General features: G+C 56.5%; 3 protein-coding genes across 3 annotated transcripts; 2 read left to right on the top strand and 1 right to left on the bottom strand.

Moving 5' to 3' along the window:
* Nucleotides 1-2,863: 2,863 nt before the first annotated feature.
* UV8b_03132 (uncharacterized protein) lies at nt 2,864-7,144 on the top strand (the record flags this gene model as incomplete). Its single annotated transcript, XM_043140630.1, has 10 exons — nt 2,864-3,095; nt 3,188-3,335; nt 3,414-3,873; nt 3,954-4,893; nt 4,964-5,613; nt 5,685-5,833; nt 5,905-6,334; nt 6,413-6,727; nt 6,834-6,963; nt 7,035-7,144. 10 exons carry the CDS (start codon nt 2,864-2,866, stop codon nt 7,142-7,144), a joined length of 3,564 nt encoding a protein of 1,187 aa, XP_042996564.1.
* Nucleotides 7,145-8,172: 1,028 nt separating this feature from the next.
* UV8b_03133 (uncharacterized protein) lies at nt 8,173-9,913 on the bottom strand (the record flags this gene model as incomplete). Its single annotated transcript, XM_043140631.1, has 2 exons — nt 8,173-9,575; nt 9,724-9,913. 2 exons carry the CDS (start codon nt 9,911-9,913, stop codon nt 8,173-8,175), a joined length of 1,593 nt encoding a protein of 530 aa, XP_042996565.1.
* Nucleotides 9,914-10,893: 980 nt separating this feature from the next.
* On the top strand, nt 10,894-12,925 carry UV8b_03134 (uncharacterized protein; the record flags this gene model as incomplete). The annotated part of the gene is made up of 6 exons (XM_043140632.1): nt 10,894-11,039; nt 11,186-11,267; nt 11,339-11,441; nt 11,534-11,930; nt 11,990-12,181; nt 12,247-12,925. 6 exons carry the CDS (start codon nt 10,894-10,896, stop codon nt 12,923-12,925), a joined length of 1,599 nt encoding a protein of 532 aa, XP_042996566.1.
* Nucleotides 12,926-13,625: the final 700 nt, after the last annotated feature.

Raw genomic sequence — 13,625 nt, forward strand, 5'->3', positions numbered from 1 at the left:
GTCGTGGCTCATCCATCCATGGCCTCGGCGGAGCTGCTGGATTCGGGCCCAACTCTGGGGTTAGGCGGCCATGGCATTGCCGGGACTTTTGACTCGCAGAGGCTGAAAGCCCCCGAGCGGTATCGGCATTTGCACCCATGGTGGCGCGATGGTTTACTATGGTTCGAAGGGTACATTCGCAGACTACCTACCTTAGGTACCTTGGTAGGTACCTAGGCACCTGGTATGCATGGGGGGGGGCGGGCGACCCGTACCCATACCCGCACTGCGCGGCCCACTTGACACACGGGACGCAAATGTCCGCAGTTCAAGCGTCAAGCCGTAGCGACATGTGAAAGATGGCCAGGGCTGGGCCCTGGGCAAGTGGAGAAGATGGCACTGGGTCTGGCCTGGTACTTCTTTGCGCGCAGTACCTGCCAGGTACCAGGTAGCTAGCTAGGTAGCTGTCAATAGTTGAGCCAGTTGAGCCGGTTGAGCCCAGGGAGAAATTTAGTGGTCGGTCATGTCTTCTGCACCAGACCGCTGCAACGAACATGGGCGCAGTTGACAAGCCTGTGCTGTGCTCAGATCAATCAATACCAGTTGACATCTTGATGAGCCATGTCGGCGGCATCCAGTGCTCAACTCTGCCGTCGTCTTTTTCCAACTCCACGAGGCTCGTTTTGAATCCAGTCAATCGACATTCCCCGTGGTCCATCGACGACGACGACACGATGCAGGCGCGCCATTGTCGCGGCAGCCTTGGGTGGCGTACCGAGGAAACCTATGCTAAGCTGCCTGCCTGGCCTGCCTCATCCAGAGCCCTCTCGGTTGAAGATGCAACCGCTGGCCTGTACTCGGTAGAAAGAGAAGGATTGAAAGCCAAGGTCGCACAGCTCCAGTCGGCCGGTTGCCCGCCTGCGCGGTCCAGTCTAGTCCGTATTTCCAAACAAGCAAGGACGCTCTCTCTGTTCCAAGTGGCCTCGTGCCCACCCAGCAGCCCCCCTTCCCCCTGACTGATGATACGTGAGCCCTACGCCGGGAAAAGACTCTTCTGTCGTGCTCATGCTCGTGCTGCTCAAACTGTGGAACCTGGATGCCGCCCAAAACTCCGTGCCGTCGATCCATGCAGTTTCTGCTTTCAAAGCCGCATCTCCGCAGCCTTTGGTCTAAACATCTAATCAGCCGGAAGAACCATCACCAACACGCTCCCCTGCTTCCCACATGGCACCAGATGGGCCGACTGTCTCCCCCGTAGCAAATTGATCGTTGCCGCCTGCTCTGCGGCCGCTGACCCCAAGAGCCAAGAGCCAAGGGCCAAGGTACACCGAAAGCTAAATCATCCGGCTACAGCTGCTGGTGCAAACTTTTGCAAAGCCCCCGCAGGCCAACCACCTTGCATTGACAATTGACAGCAGCATATGTCCAGTTCTGGTCGCAGCCTGGCAGCAAGCGTTCAGCGCAGCAGCATCAGTCGCAGCAGCAAGCAGCATCAAGTCAGCAGCTGCTGCAACAACCTTGTTCCACCCCCGCATTGGAATCTGGCATTGGCCATCTGCCTGGCGTCTGCCAAGCTGGCCCCCGAGGTTTTTCCCTGGCACCAGACGCTTGCCACTTGACGCTTGCCACTTGCCACTTGCCAGTTGCTACTTGCTACATACTTGCTGCTGCCCTTTGAAAAAGTTTAACGCTCAGAGAGCCACCTAGCGAGCGGGTCTGGGTTTGGTTTAGTGCGAATCTATCATATCCTGGCACGTACTATGCTTGCAGGCTGCTTATACATATGCCTGACGTCGACGTCGTCGTAATTCGCCGCCCACAGTTCTCATCCATCACCCCCCCCCCCCCCCCCCCCCTCCTTCCCGTTGTCGACGTTTCGAGCATTGACTTGAGACGTGTCGTTCTTCCCAACTACTTCATACCTACCTCCTACCTGCCCAACCCATCACCTGCGCAGGCAGGCCAGTTCGTACCTTTTCTCCGCGCGCGCCTCCCCCCCCCCCTCCCTCTCCCTCGCCGCCGCAGTCCGTCCACCAGACCGAACCGCCCGCCGCATCTCCGGAAAGGCTGCACTGAGCCCCCCGTCAGCTTCAGACGACTTGCGATCGAAAACCCACGAGATAACGCGATAACACATTTTGCTGCCGATACCGACCGACCACCTCGCTTCACCTCCCCCAACCCCATTCTCCGCGTGGCGCCGCGTCTGCCAGCCTTTCTTCTTGGCTGTGCGAGCCGTCAATTCGGGCGTTGCGAAGCTTGGTTTGGCCTCGTCTCGCTAGTTGCCTTCAAAATGGTAAGAGACACCCGGCAGAATCTGACGGGGGTAGCATCGTCGCTAGTCGCTACCAGACGTGATGAGCTGCACCTTCCCTAAAGCTGTCACCTGGCCATCATCTTGTCCCAGCTGCGTCAGGATCTCTGCAATTTCCCTGTGCCTCCCGAAGGAGAGAGCCTTTGCTTCAAATTGCTTGTTTTCTGCCGGCCGAGCTTTGTTTGGATTCATCTGCCTTGCGGCCCGCGCCATCATCATCATCATCATCATCATCATCATCATCATCACCATCACCATCACCATCATCACCATCACCATATTTTTTTTTCTTTCGGCACGAAACTACCCTCCGGCAGCCATTGTCTCGATAGTATCTTTCTTACCCACCTGCTTTGCATCAAGCGTCAAGCGACGGCAGAGCAAACAATTGCTTAGCCACCGAATACCCATGCCAACAGTCCCGAGGCGTTTCGAGACTCTTTCAACCTGTTGCCAGCCGTTCAACCCGTGTCAGCTAGCTGATAATTTTCCTCTTCTTGCGGTTCTTTGCACACGGCCTCGCAACACAACCCCATCGTTTCCCTTTTCTCTTCCGAGTCTTGGCCCGCAATGTTCTGTGGCACTCGTTATCTTAGTCACCGTTCCAAGTTCAGAGCTGACAGGGTTCCCAAAAATCAGAGCTACAATGTCGACTCTCCCAACGAGATGGTGGTGGACACGGATGACTATGTCGGCATCGTCAATGGTCCCGACAAGGAATCTGTTGCCATCATCAACCCAGATGGCCTCGACCAGAGCGATTCAGACCAACAGCTGCAGGACCTTCCCTTGGCAAATGACTGTACGTTGACGCCCTTTGACCCAGCTGTTTCCACCTCGACGTCATGGCGCAGAACAAGACGACGACGCATTCTGCTGACGCACAATCATTAGACGAGGCTATGAAGGAACTTGCCCTCACTCCGCTGTTGGACGAACCCAAGGTTCTCCAAGATGCTTACAACACCTGGTCTGTTGAGAACTGGAGGAGCATGGGCAAGAGGGAGCATGGCCCGGTCTTCCAAGCTGGCGGCTACCCATGGTACGTAGAACAGCTCTTCTCGATAGTTAGGCGGTATCGCTTGAAGTGAAAATTCATTGACCCATTCGCGTCTTGCAGGCGAATCCTTCTCTTTCCACACGGTAACAACACCGACCAATGCTCCATTTACTTGGAGCATGGTTTCGAGCCAGACGCCATACCCGACGACTGGAGCTGCTGTGTACAATTCGCTTTGGTGCTCTGGAACCCCAACGACCCGAGCCTATATGTCCATCACGCTGCCAATCACAGATTTACCAAGGAGGAAGGTGATTGGGGCTTCACCCGCTTTGTTGAGCATAGGAGGATGTTCAACGTGCCTTGGGAGCACGGCACTCGACCGCTCTGCGAAAATGATGCCGCCAACATCACAGCCTACGTTCGTGTCGTAGAGGACGAGACTGGTGTTCTATGGCACAACTTCGTCAACTACGACTCAAAGAAAGAAACTGGTTACGTTGGCCTTAAGAATCAAGGCGCCACTTGCTATCTAAATAGTCTTCTTCAGTCATTGTATTTCACTAATGCCTTTCGAAAGGTATTACCCACAAACCCCCTCCCCCCTGGCCCGTCCAATCGTTGTCAATTGCTTACAACTTGACTAATGGCATCACCCAGGCTGTCTACGAAATTCCTACAGAAAATGACGAAAGCATGCAAAATTCTGCTTATACGCTGCAGAGACTCTTCTACCAACTTCAAACCTCTGATCAGGCCGTCAGTACTAGCGAGCTCACAAAGTCCTTTGGCTGGGAGACCCGCCACATTTTCGAGCAGCAAGACGTTCAAGAACTCTCCCGGAAACTGATGGAGCGAATGGAGGAAAAAATGAAGGGCACGATAGCAGAAAACGTGCTTCCTCAAATGTTCAGCGGCAAAATCAAGACTTATATTTCATGTATCAACGTGGATTACGAGTCGAGTCGGATCGAGGACTTTTGGGATATCCAGCTCAACGTTAGTGGGAACAAGACCCTGCTGGAGAGTTTCCAAGACTACATCCAGGTTGAAAAAATGGACGGCGAAAACCAGTACTTTGCCGGAGACGAGCACAAGTTGCAAGATGCCAACAAAGGTGTCATCTTTACCAGCTTCCCCGATGTGCTCCACCTACAACTGAAGCGGTTCGAGTACGATATCCAGCGCGACATGATGATGAAAATCAATGACCGATATGAGTTTCCCGACGTGTTCGACGCTGCTCCGTACCTGATAGACGACGCCGACAAGTCTGAACCCTGGACATATCAGCTTCATGGAGTACTCGTTCACAGTGGCGACCTTAACGCGGGTCATTACTATGCCTTCATCAAACCCGAAAAGGATGGCTGGTTCTATCGCTATGATGATGACAAAGTGACCAGAGCCACTTCCAGAGAAGTATTGGAAGAGAACTTTGGAGGAGTGTATAGAACCCCCAACGGGACCCGCGCACCCCTCCAAAAGAAGGCTCCCATCGTTCGCCAGAATAGTGCGTACATGCTAGTTTATATTCGCCAATCGAAGCTGGACAAGATTCTCTGTCCGGTAGGAAAGAATGACATTCCTGAACATTTGCGTATGGCCATTCCCTGACTATTCCCTTGTTTCAAAAAAGCGCGGGAGCACAATCTGACCCATGACTCTAGAGCAACGATTTGACGAGGAAAACGCCCTGAGAGAGGCTCGGAAACGCGAACAGCGAGAAGCTCACCTTTACATGATGGTAAAAGTCATCACGAATGACACGTTCCGTTGCTACGGCTCTACCGACTTGTGTACTTTTGATCCAAACCAAGAAATTGAAGAATCCTCGCCTCGGACTTACCGCATTCGTCGGGCCATGACCGTGGAAGAATTCGCAAATCAGATTGCAGAGGACATGGGCCAAGAGGCGCGCAAGATACGGTTGTGGCTGATGGTGAATCGTCAAAACAAGACGATTCGCCCGGATCAACCGATCATGGACCTGCGCCCGACCGTAGAAGAGGTGTATAACCGAGCTGCGGCTCACCGTGACTCCAGTCTGCGCATCTGGGCCGAGGTTGCCGAGGAATTCGATGCGGATGGCGACCCCATCTGGCCGTCGTACCAGAGCCAATCGAATGGCATGGTCATCAAAAACGAAACCATACTCCTCTTTCTGAAGTATTTCGACAGTGAAGAGCAGAAACTGCGCGGTGTTGGCCATGTCTATATTGGCAAGGAGAAGAAAGTCGAGGATTTGGTACCCCATATTCTGGAGAAGATGGGATGGGGCGAGAAACTGCCTGCAGATGATAAACTCTTGCTGTGGGAGGTATGTATTGCCTCTTTCCCCCCTACTTCTTCTACGGATTGCGAACTGCACTGTTACTGACTTTTGATCAGGAAATCAAACCTACCATGATCGAACCCTTAAAGCCCAAGCAGACATTGAAGGTGGCTGAGCTACAAGACGGCGACATTATTTGCTTCCAACGATCTTCTGCGCGCCAGGCGGACAATGTGCAAGGGCAGGACAAACCTATTCAGGAAACGTAAGTTTGGACAAAGTTGCGAGGGCCCTTTTTTTTTTTCTTTGAAAACTCGATTTGCTAAATACTTCCAGGACACGCTCTTCGGATCGCTTTGAAGATGCCCGCGAGTATTACGATTTCTTGGAGAACAAGAGAACCGTCAGGTTCCATCCTCACCCAACCAGATGTGACCAGGACCAATATCCACCCTTTGATCTTGTGCTCAACTCCAAGATCAACTATGACGTCTTGTCTGACCGAATCGGAAGCTATTTAAATGTACCTCCCACCCACATACGCTTGTGGACTGTCAATGCTACGACCAATAACCCGAAAGCGCCTGTTCGACGCGGAACCAATCCCAGTTTGAAACAAATCTTAAACCCCATGGGATCAGGTGGACTCAACTCGAGTCAAAGAGGCGATGCTTTCTATTTCGAGGTGTTGGAAATGAGCTTGGCGGAGTTGGACACCCGAAAGAACATCAAGCTTACTTGGTTAAGCGAAGGTATCACCAAAGAGGTATGAAGCACATGCGGCTTGCTTAACGACACCTTGTGTTGCGCGTGCGAAGATTCACTAACATGGAAGTTTGGATAGGACCACTTTGACCTGCTTGTACCCAAAGTTGGCACTGTTGAAGATGTGATTCAGGCTCTGATAAAAAAAGCGCAGATCCCGGATGAGCAAGAAGGTGGCAGGATAAGAGTATACGAGACAAGTTCAAACAGATTCTATCGGGAACCCCGACGTGACCACCCAGTCATGAACCTCAATGAATACACGCAGATTTATGCCGAGCGAGTCACGGAAGAGGAAGTGGCCGCCCCGGAAGAGAACTTTATCCAAGTTTTCCATTTTCAAAACGAAGTCAACAGGGTGCATGGTGTTCCGTTCAAGTTTCTATTGAAGGAGGTAAGTCTAGGCAAGCCCCAGGCTCATTAACCACCATCTGCCTTTGTTTCTACTTTATTCAACGTTGTGGCAACGCTTGTATTGGAAACAGCCAACACTCTGTTAGGGCGAGAAATTTGCCAACACCAAGAAGCGTCTTGAGAAACGCACCGGCTTGAAGGGGAAGAGCTTTGAGAAGATCAAATTCGCGGTTGTTCGGAGAGCAAACTACTCGAAGCCACAGTACCTCAACGATGGTAAGTCTCCCATCCCTTGTCTCTGCAGCCCATCCTGTCAGATGATGCCGGTTATTAACGTTGCGTGATAGATGACGAGCTATGGAACTTGGCAGCACCGGAGGACGATTACCTCGGGCTGGACCACATAGACAGGACCAGATCGCTGAGAAACGGGGTTGGAGACCTTTTCCTGCGATAACGGACTGGCTTGGGACAAGGAGAATATCCCAAGATGGTTGCAAAGAGAGTGTGAATGTTTGTTGAGCCAGCTGGCGTCAAGGTTGTCCCAAAGGTGGTGCGCGTACATGTTTCGAGCGTGTGCGAGATGGTGGCCAAGCAAGAGTAGGGTAGACACACTGGATACACGGGGATATTCGGCTCTGATGTTGATGAGCAGACAAAAGCTGTGCAATTTTGCCTTGGACTCGTAGGGAAAGGACACTACTACAGAATGGCGGTTGGCGGCTTCAAACGAGTATAGTTTTATGATAGACGGGTCATTACATGAGCTCATGAAGGGGGGAGAGGGGGGGAGAATCACGGTGACTGGTGTTGCAAGATGGCGGCTACGGCGACTTTTGGTGGCTAATCGATGGCTTATTGGTGTGGTGACATGCGCAATGTGAAGAACCGGCATGTATGATGTGTGATGGGTCGGCGCCGCATTGTTGAGGTGGTGTTGTCGCACGCCTCGGACTTGCCAACGGATTCGTGATGGTGGATGGTGGATGGTGATGGTGATGGTGATGGTGGATAGTGGCAAGCCAAGAGCTGTAACGTGATGATTCGGTCTGGGCTTTTCCGCTAGTCGGGATACCACGGCATTGTCAAGGTGGTTACGGGTTGAACCAGCTGATTTGTCTCAAGATTTGATTTGGAAGAAGATGTGCCACGTGCCACGGGGTGGGTGGTGTGTGCAGGTATGATGGGAATTTCCCTGAACCATCAGATCAGCCACGAGACTATATAGGAAGGACTGTTTTGTGCCCGTCGACTACGAGAAAGAGGGACGATGCGGAGCGGGAGAGAAGGGGGAGAGGGAGGGAAAGGCTGTTTGTTGGCTAGAAAGGTGGTTGGGCAGATGCAAAAGTCCAGATTGGGCGGGTCTAAAGGACGGTAGTTTCTATTGAGATTTTTTAAGTTTTGGAGAGATGACGGCGTCTGTAGACGGCATGGGGGGAATGGATGGATGGATGGATGGATGAACTGAGGGATGGATGGTAACCCCTAGGCGAGCTGCTCTCGGCGGTATTTGGCCAGGGGCCCTCGCTCAATCTCCTCGATGGACAAGTGAGCGCCAGCGGAGCGCAGCAGGCCCGCGCAGTCTTCGTTCCCGGACAGGGTGGCCAGGAACAGGGGCGAGTTGTCGGCGCGGTTCCGCTCGTGGACGCTGGCGCCGCGCTGCAGCAGGTCCAGCATGATGTCGCGGTTGCCGCTGACGGCGGCCAGGTGGACGGCCGTGTTGCCGGCGTAGTCGGCCGTCTTGAGGAGCTGGCTGCCCGGGCGGTCGAGGAGCTGCCTGACGAGGGCCGGCTGGTTGTTCTGGATGGCGTAGCCGAGGGCGGCGAAGGCGGCCTCGGCGGCGGTCAGGCGCGAGGCGGCGGCGGCTTCGGCGTCGTCGAGGGCGGCGGCGGGGTGCGAGAAGGTGGGGTGGGCAATCTCGGTCATTTCGCCGCGGAGGGAGCGGGACAGCTGGCGGGCGACGTGGTCGCGGGAGAGGCCGGGCAGGGCGAGGAGGTGGGACAGCTTGGCGAGGGCGGCCTCGGCGGTGAGGTCGAGGCCGAAGATGACGCCGACGCGGCCGAGCTGGGTGCCCGGGGCGTAGACGGGGGAGACGAAGCCGCTGACGCACTGGGAGACGTTGACGACGATGACGCCGCGCTCGACGGCGGCGCAGACGACCTGGGTGAGGCGGCCGCGCGGCCCGCCGGGCACGTTGCCCATGCCAAAGGTCTCGAGGATGAGGCCGCGCAGGCCGGGCAGGCGGAGCACGGCGTCGACCATCTCGGGCCGGATGCCGGGGAAGACGCGCAGGCAGGCGACGTGGCTGGTGTCGAGGTGCTGCTGCTGGACGGCGAACTCGGCGATGCTGGTCGGGCGCAGCACCAGGGGCCAGTTGACCGTGATGCCGAGCCCGTTGACCTTGGCCAGGGGCTCGCAGTTGGGCGAGGCGAAGGCCTCGAAGGCGGCCGAGGACACCTTTGTCGTGCGGTTGCCGCGGTACAGCTTGTGGTGGAAGAAGAGGCCGACCTCGGGCAGGACAAAGGTGCCGGCGATGATGAGCGAGCCGAGCAGGTTGTCGACGGCGTCGGACTGGAGGGCGAAGATGGGGGCCTGGGAGCCGGTCAGGATGACGGGCTTGCCCAGGTTGGACATGATGAAGGAGAGGGCCGAGGCCGTGTAGGCCAGCGAGTCGGTGCCGTGGAGGATGACGAAGCCGTCAAACAGGTGGTAGTTTTGCTTGACGCAGTCGGCCATGGCGGCCCAGTCGGCGGCCGAGATGGACGACGAGTCGAGCAGCGGGTTGAACTCGAGCATGCCGTAGCGGATGTGGCGCTGGTGCGCGGTCGGCGGCGTGCGGAGCGAGTCGACCGAGATGAGGTGGCCCTGACGGTAGGCGGGCAGCTTGACTGGGGGGGGGGGGGGAGGGGGAGAGAAGAGGGCGCCGAGAAAGGGTTGGGGCTTGGGTGGTTAGGCGCGGGGACCATCCAGCATGTTGCAAAGGGGGTGTTCAAGGAAAGACGGATGACATGAATGGGGGGGGTAATCAATGCTCACCGTCCAGCCCGGACCGGTCGTTGAACGTCGGCCGGGGCGCCATGGCGCTCTCGAGGAAGCCCTCGCTGGGGGCGAGGCCGTCGGGGCCTTCCTGCATGCATATCGTGCCGCCGGTGCCGATGATGAGCACGCGGGATTCCGGCAGGCCGGCCGGCTGGTCGTGGTCGGGGAGAGCCTGCGCCGGCGACATGGTATTGTTTCTCGCGGGGGGGGGGGGGGGGGGGGGGGGGGGGGACAGCGGCTGCAGAAGCGGGTTGGAGGAGAACGAACGTTGCCCGATTGCAAAGGGGGGAACGAGGGGAGGGGATCATAAAAAAGAAAGAGAGAAACGACTGGAGGGATTTGGCGGGAGGAAAAGGACGCGATGGCTGCTTGGCCCAGGGCATCGTTATCGTGGTCTGCGGCCGGCGCCGGCTTCAACGCCGAAGGTCGGCCTTGGACTCGTTTCAAGTCGATGAAAAACGTAAACACCAGACCGCTTCAGGGCGGGGCAGCTGGGTGCGGAGCGGCGATTGGACAGGCAGGGCCACGGCGGGGCCGGAGGGGCCTGGCGGGGCCTGGCGGGGCCTGGGATTGGATGGAATAGCGGTTGCAGGTCATGCAGGCCCGTCGTGCAGGCAGGTGCAGGCAGCCAGCCACACAGTACGCCTGGTACGAGCAAGTGCGTACGAAAAGCACGAGCAAGCATCGTCCGGGCAGCGCGAGCACTACTACATACGTACGCCGTGCCTGGTCAATTCCCCGCACGGCCACTGGGTCACTCTTCGGCAGCCCCTTGCACATCCCGTCATTCCCTTGACATGACCCCGTCTGTGTCTCTCTAAATCGCATCGCCATCATTCGCCCGCAGAATCGCGACATCGCGGCATCGGGGCATCGCGGCATCCCGGCATCGACCTCGACCTCGACCCAATTCGCATTCCCCGAAATTGCCCATCCCTCTCCTCCTGCTCGAGCCGCGTCTCCGGCCGTCGCTCGTCCCTACCGAAAATCCCCCCCCCCCCGACCCGCCGCGCTTCTTCGCGCAAACCATCAATCCGTCAATCTACACATACACAACCCGCCTGACCACGCCAATGCCATCCTAAGCCTGGCTCGCCATTTCGCCATTTCGCCTCGACGCCTGACCCCTCCCCTGTCCGGATAACGTCTGCGGCCCATCACCATATCATGGACCTCCCCCCCGATCCGACGCCGGATGGCACGTCCCCCCGGACTTTTGCCCTCGGCCATCTGCGGCCCAAACACAGCTTCACCGGGTGCTCGCGCATCTCCGACTACGAACTGCAAGGAAAGCTGGGAGAAGGAACGTTTGGGTATGACGGGACTCTGATGCCGCGGCCTGCCTCGCCCGGTTCGAGGGAATGCCAACAACAACAACAACAACAACAACAACAACAACAACAACAACAACAACAGCTTTGGCTTTGCCCCTTTGCTAACCCATCTGCTCGTCGGACAGGGAGGTTCACAAAGCCCGCTCGAAAAAGACGGGTGCTCTCGTTGCCCTCAAGAAGATCATCATGCATCACGAAAAAGATGGCGTACGTTGGTTGACCGTGTGCCCGCCTGGTGCTCGCGCCTCTACTGACAAGCACTCCTCTCGGGAACCCAGTTCCCCATTACAGCACTGCGAGAGATTAAGCTGCTCAAGTTGCTGTCGCATAAGAATATACTCAGCCTCGAGGATATAGCTGTCGAGCATCCATCGCGACCGAGTGGGTTCCCCCCCCCTCTTTCAAAACGGGAAAAATAAAATAAAAAGCGCATCTCTGTGTAGTCGCGAATGTTTCCGCTGACTGCAGACTAGCCGACAAGCGCAAGAAACCAATCATGTACATGGTTACGCCCTACATGGACCACGATCTCTCTGGTCTCCTCGACAACCCCTCGGTTCACTTCAAAGAAGCTCAGATCAAGTGCTACCTCAAGCAGCTGTTGGAGGGCCTTTGCTACCTCCACGACAACCACATCCTCCACCGAGACATGAAGGCGGCAAACTTGCTCATCGACAACAAGGGCCTGCTGCAGATTGCCGATTTCGGTCTGGCAAGACATTACGACGGCCCCACGCCTCGACCCGGACGGCCCATGGGCGATGGCCGTCGGGACTATACGGGGCTGGTGGTTACGCGATGGTATCGCCCGCCCGAGTTGCTGCTGCAGCTGAGACAGTACACGACGGCCATTGATGTTTGGGGCGTCGGGTAAGCCAGTCTTTCCCCCTTCTTCCACCAGCCTCATGAAACCACTAAACCGCTGCTAGCTGCGTCTTTGGCGAAATGCTGGTTGGGAAGCCAATCCTGGCTGGGGAGAGCGACGCACACCAGCTCGATTTGATATGGGATCTTGCGGGATCGCCCAACGACGATGTCATGCCTGGATGGAAACAACTTCCTGGCGGTGAGCACCTGTCGCCGCGGCCGCGACCCGGCAACCTGCAGAGCCGTTTCAAGGAGTAAGTATTTGCGCCAACGATTCAAGGTTGCGAATTCGTTCGGACAACTAAACTATCGTGTTCAGATACGGCTCCGGGGCCATCTCGCTCCTGAAGGAGCTCATGAAGCTTGATTGGAGGACGCGAATCAACGCCGTAGACGCCCTGGAGCACCCGTACTTCAAGATGGCACCATTGCCCATGGCACCGGAGGATATCCCGACATACGAAGACAGCCACGAGCTGGACCGAAGAAAATTCCACGACCGGAAAGCGAACTTGCCGCCGGCACCCAAGGGCGGGACCGTGGGCGTCGGCCCGGACGCGAACGGTGCCACGGCCGGCTTCACCAGCGGCGACGCGTACGGCCGCAACGGCGTCAACGGCAGCCGTCACAGAGACGAGAGACGCCCGGCCTGGCAGAGGGATAGGGTGCCCCACGCCCGGCCTCCCGCGCCACAAGACAGGCCGGGCGCGGGCGGCAGCGCCAGCAGCAGCAGGGACGACGCGGACCACCGACGAAGCCGCGTGCCGGGCCGAGGGCCGCCGCCCGCCAGCCAGGGAGGCTCCGACAACGTGGACACGTACATCCCAGCTTACAGGGGTGACGAGGGAGGGGGGCGCAGAAGAGACGAGCGACCGTGGGAGGACCGGCGCCGGTACAACGGCGGCAAGGACGAGCGGTGGAACGGCCGGGACCACAGGACGAGGAGCAGAAGCCGGTCTCCAGGACCTGAGCGGAGCCGGGACATGTACCGACGGTGATTGGGGGCACGAGGACCGCACAATTGACCCAAGGGCATGATTTTGTTCTCTTTTTTATTTTTTTTTCTTTCTTTCTTTCCCTCTTTCTTCTTTCTTTTCTTTTCTTTTTTTTTCTCTTTTTATTCTTATTTTCCTTATTCTCTGTTTTTTCTCCTCCTCTTCTTTATTTCTCTGCATGTTTCCCTTTATTCGCTCGCAGAGGCGCCGTTGGACACGAAAGACGACATGACGAGCATACAGTTCGTGTCTCCCTTCCTCTTCCCCCCCTTTTTCCTTTTCTTTTTTTTTTCTTCACGTACGATGCGCATCGGAGAAGTGGGCTTAAAAAAAATAGTCAGTCGGTAATGCATGCAGACCAGACCACGTTGGCAGAGCGGGAGTGGCGGGGGGTGGGGGGGTCAGGGAACGGGGGCTGTGCATTGACACGTTGCGATGGAACGATAGATGTGGACGGTGGGTGTTGACTGCTGATAGATTGGTTGGGGGGAATACAGTCACGGCTGATGCTGAATGTCGCTCGCTCATGGATTGGCTGGGATGGATCGCGGCTGATGCTAAACGTCGCTCGCTGATCCCTTGTCTGGGATGGATCGCGGCTGATGCTAAACGTCACTCGCCGATAGATTGGCCGCGATGTAATACACACTCCCTCTTGATGCGGTTCCTAGATTTGCGCCGCCAAGCCTCGCAAACGCCGACA

The sequence above is a fragment of the Ustilaginoidea virens genome, chromosome 2 (genome assembly GCF_000687475.1).
Source record: "Ustilaginoidea virens chromosome 2, complete sequence".
In the NCBI taxonomy this organism is placed as follows: Eukaryota; Fungi; Ascomycota; class Sordariomycetes; order Hypocreales; family Clavicipitaceae; genus Ustilaginoidea; species Ustilaginoidea virens.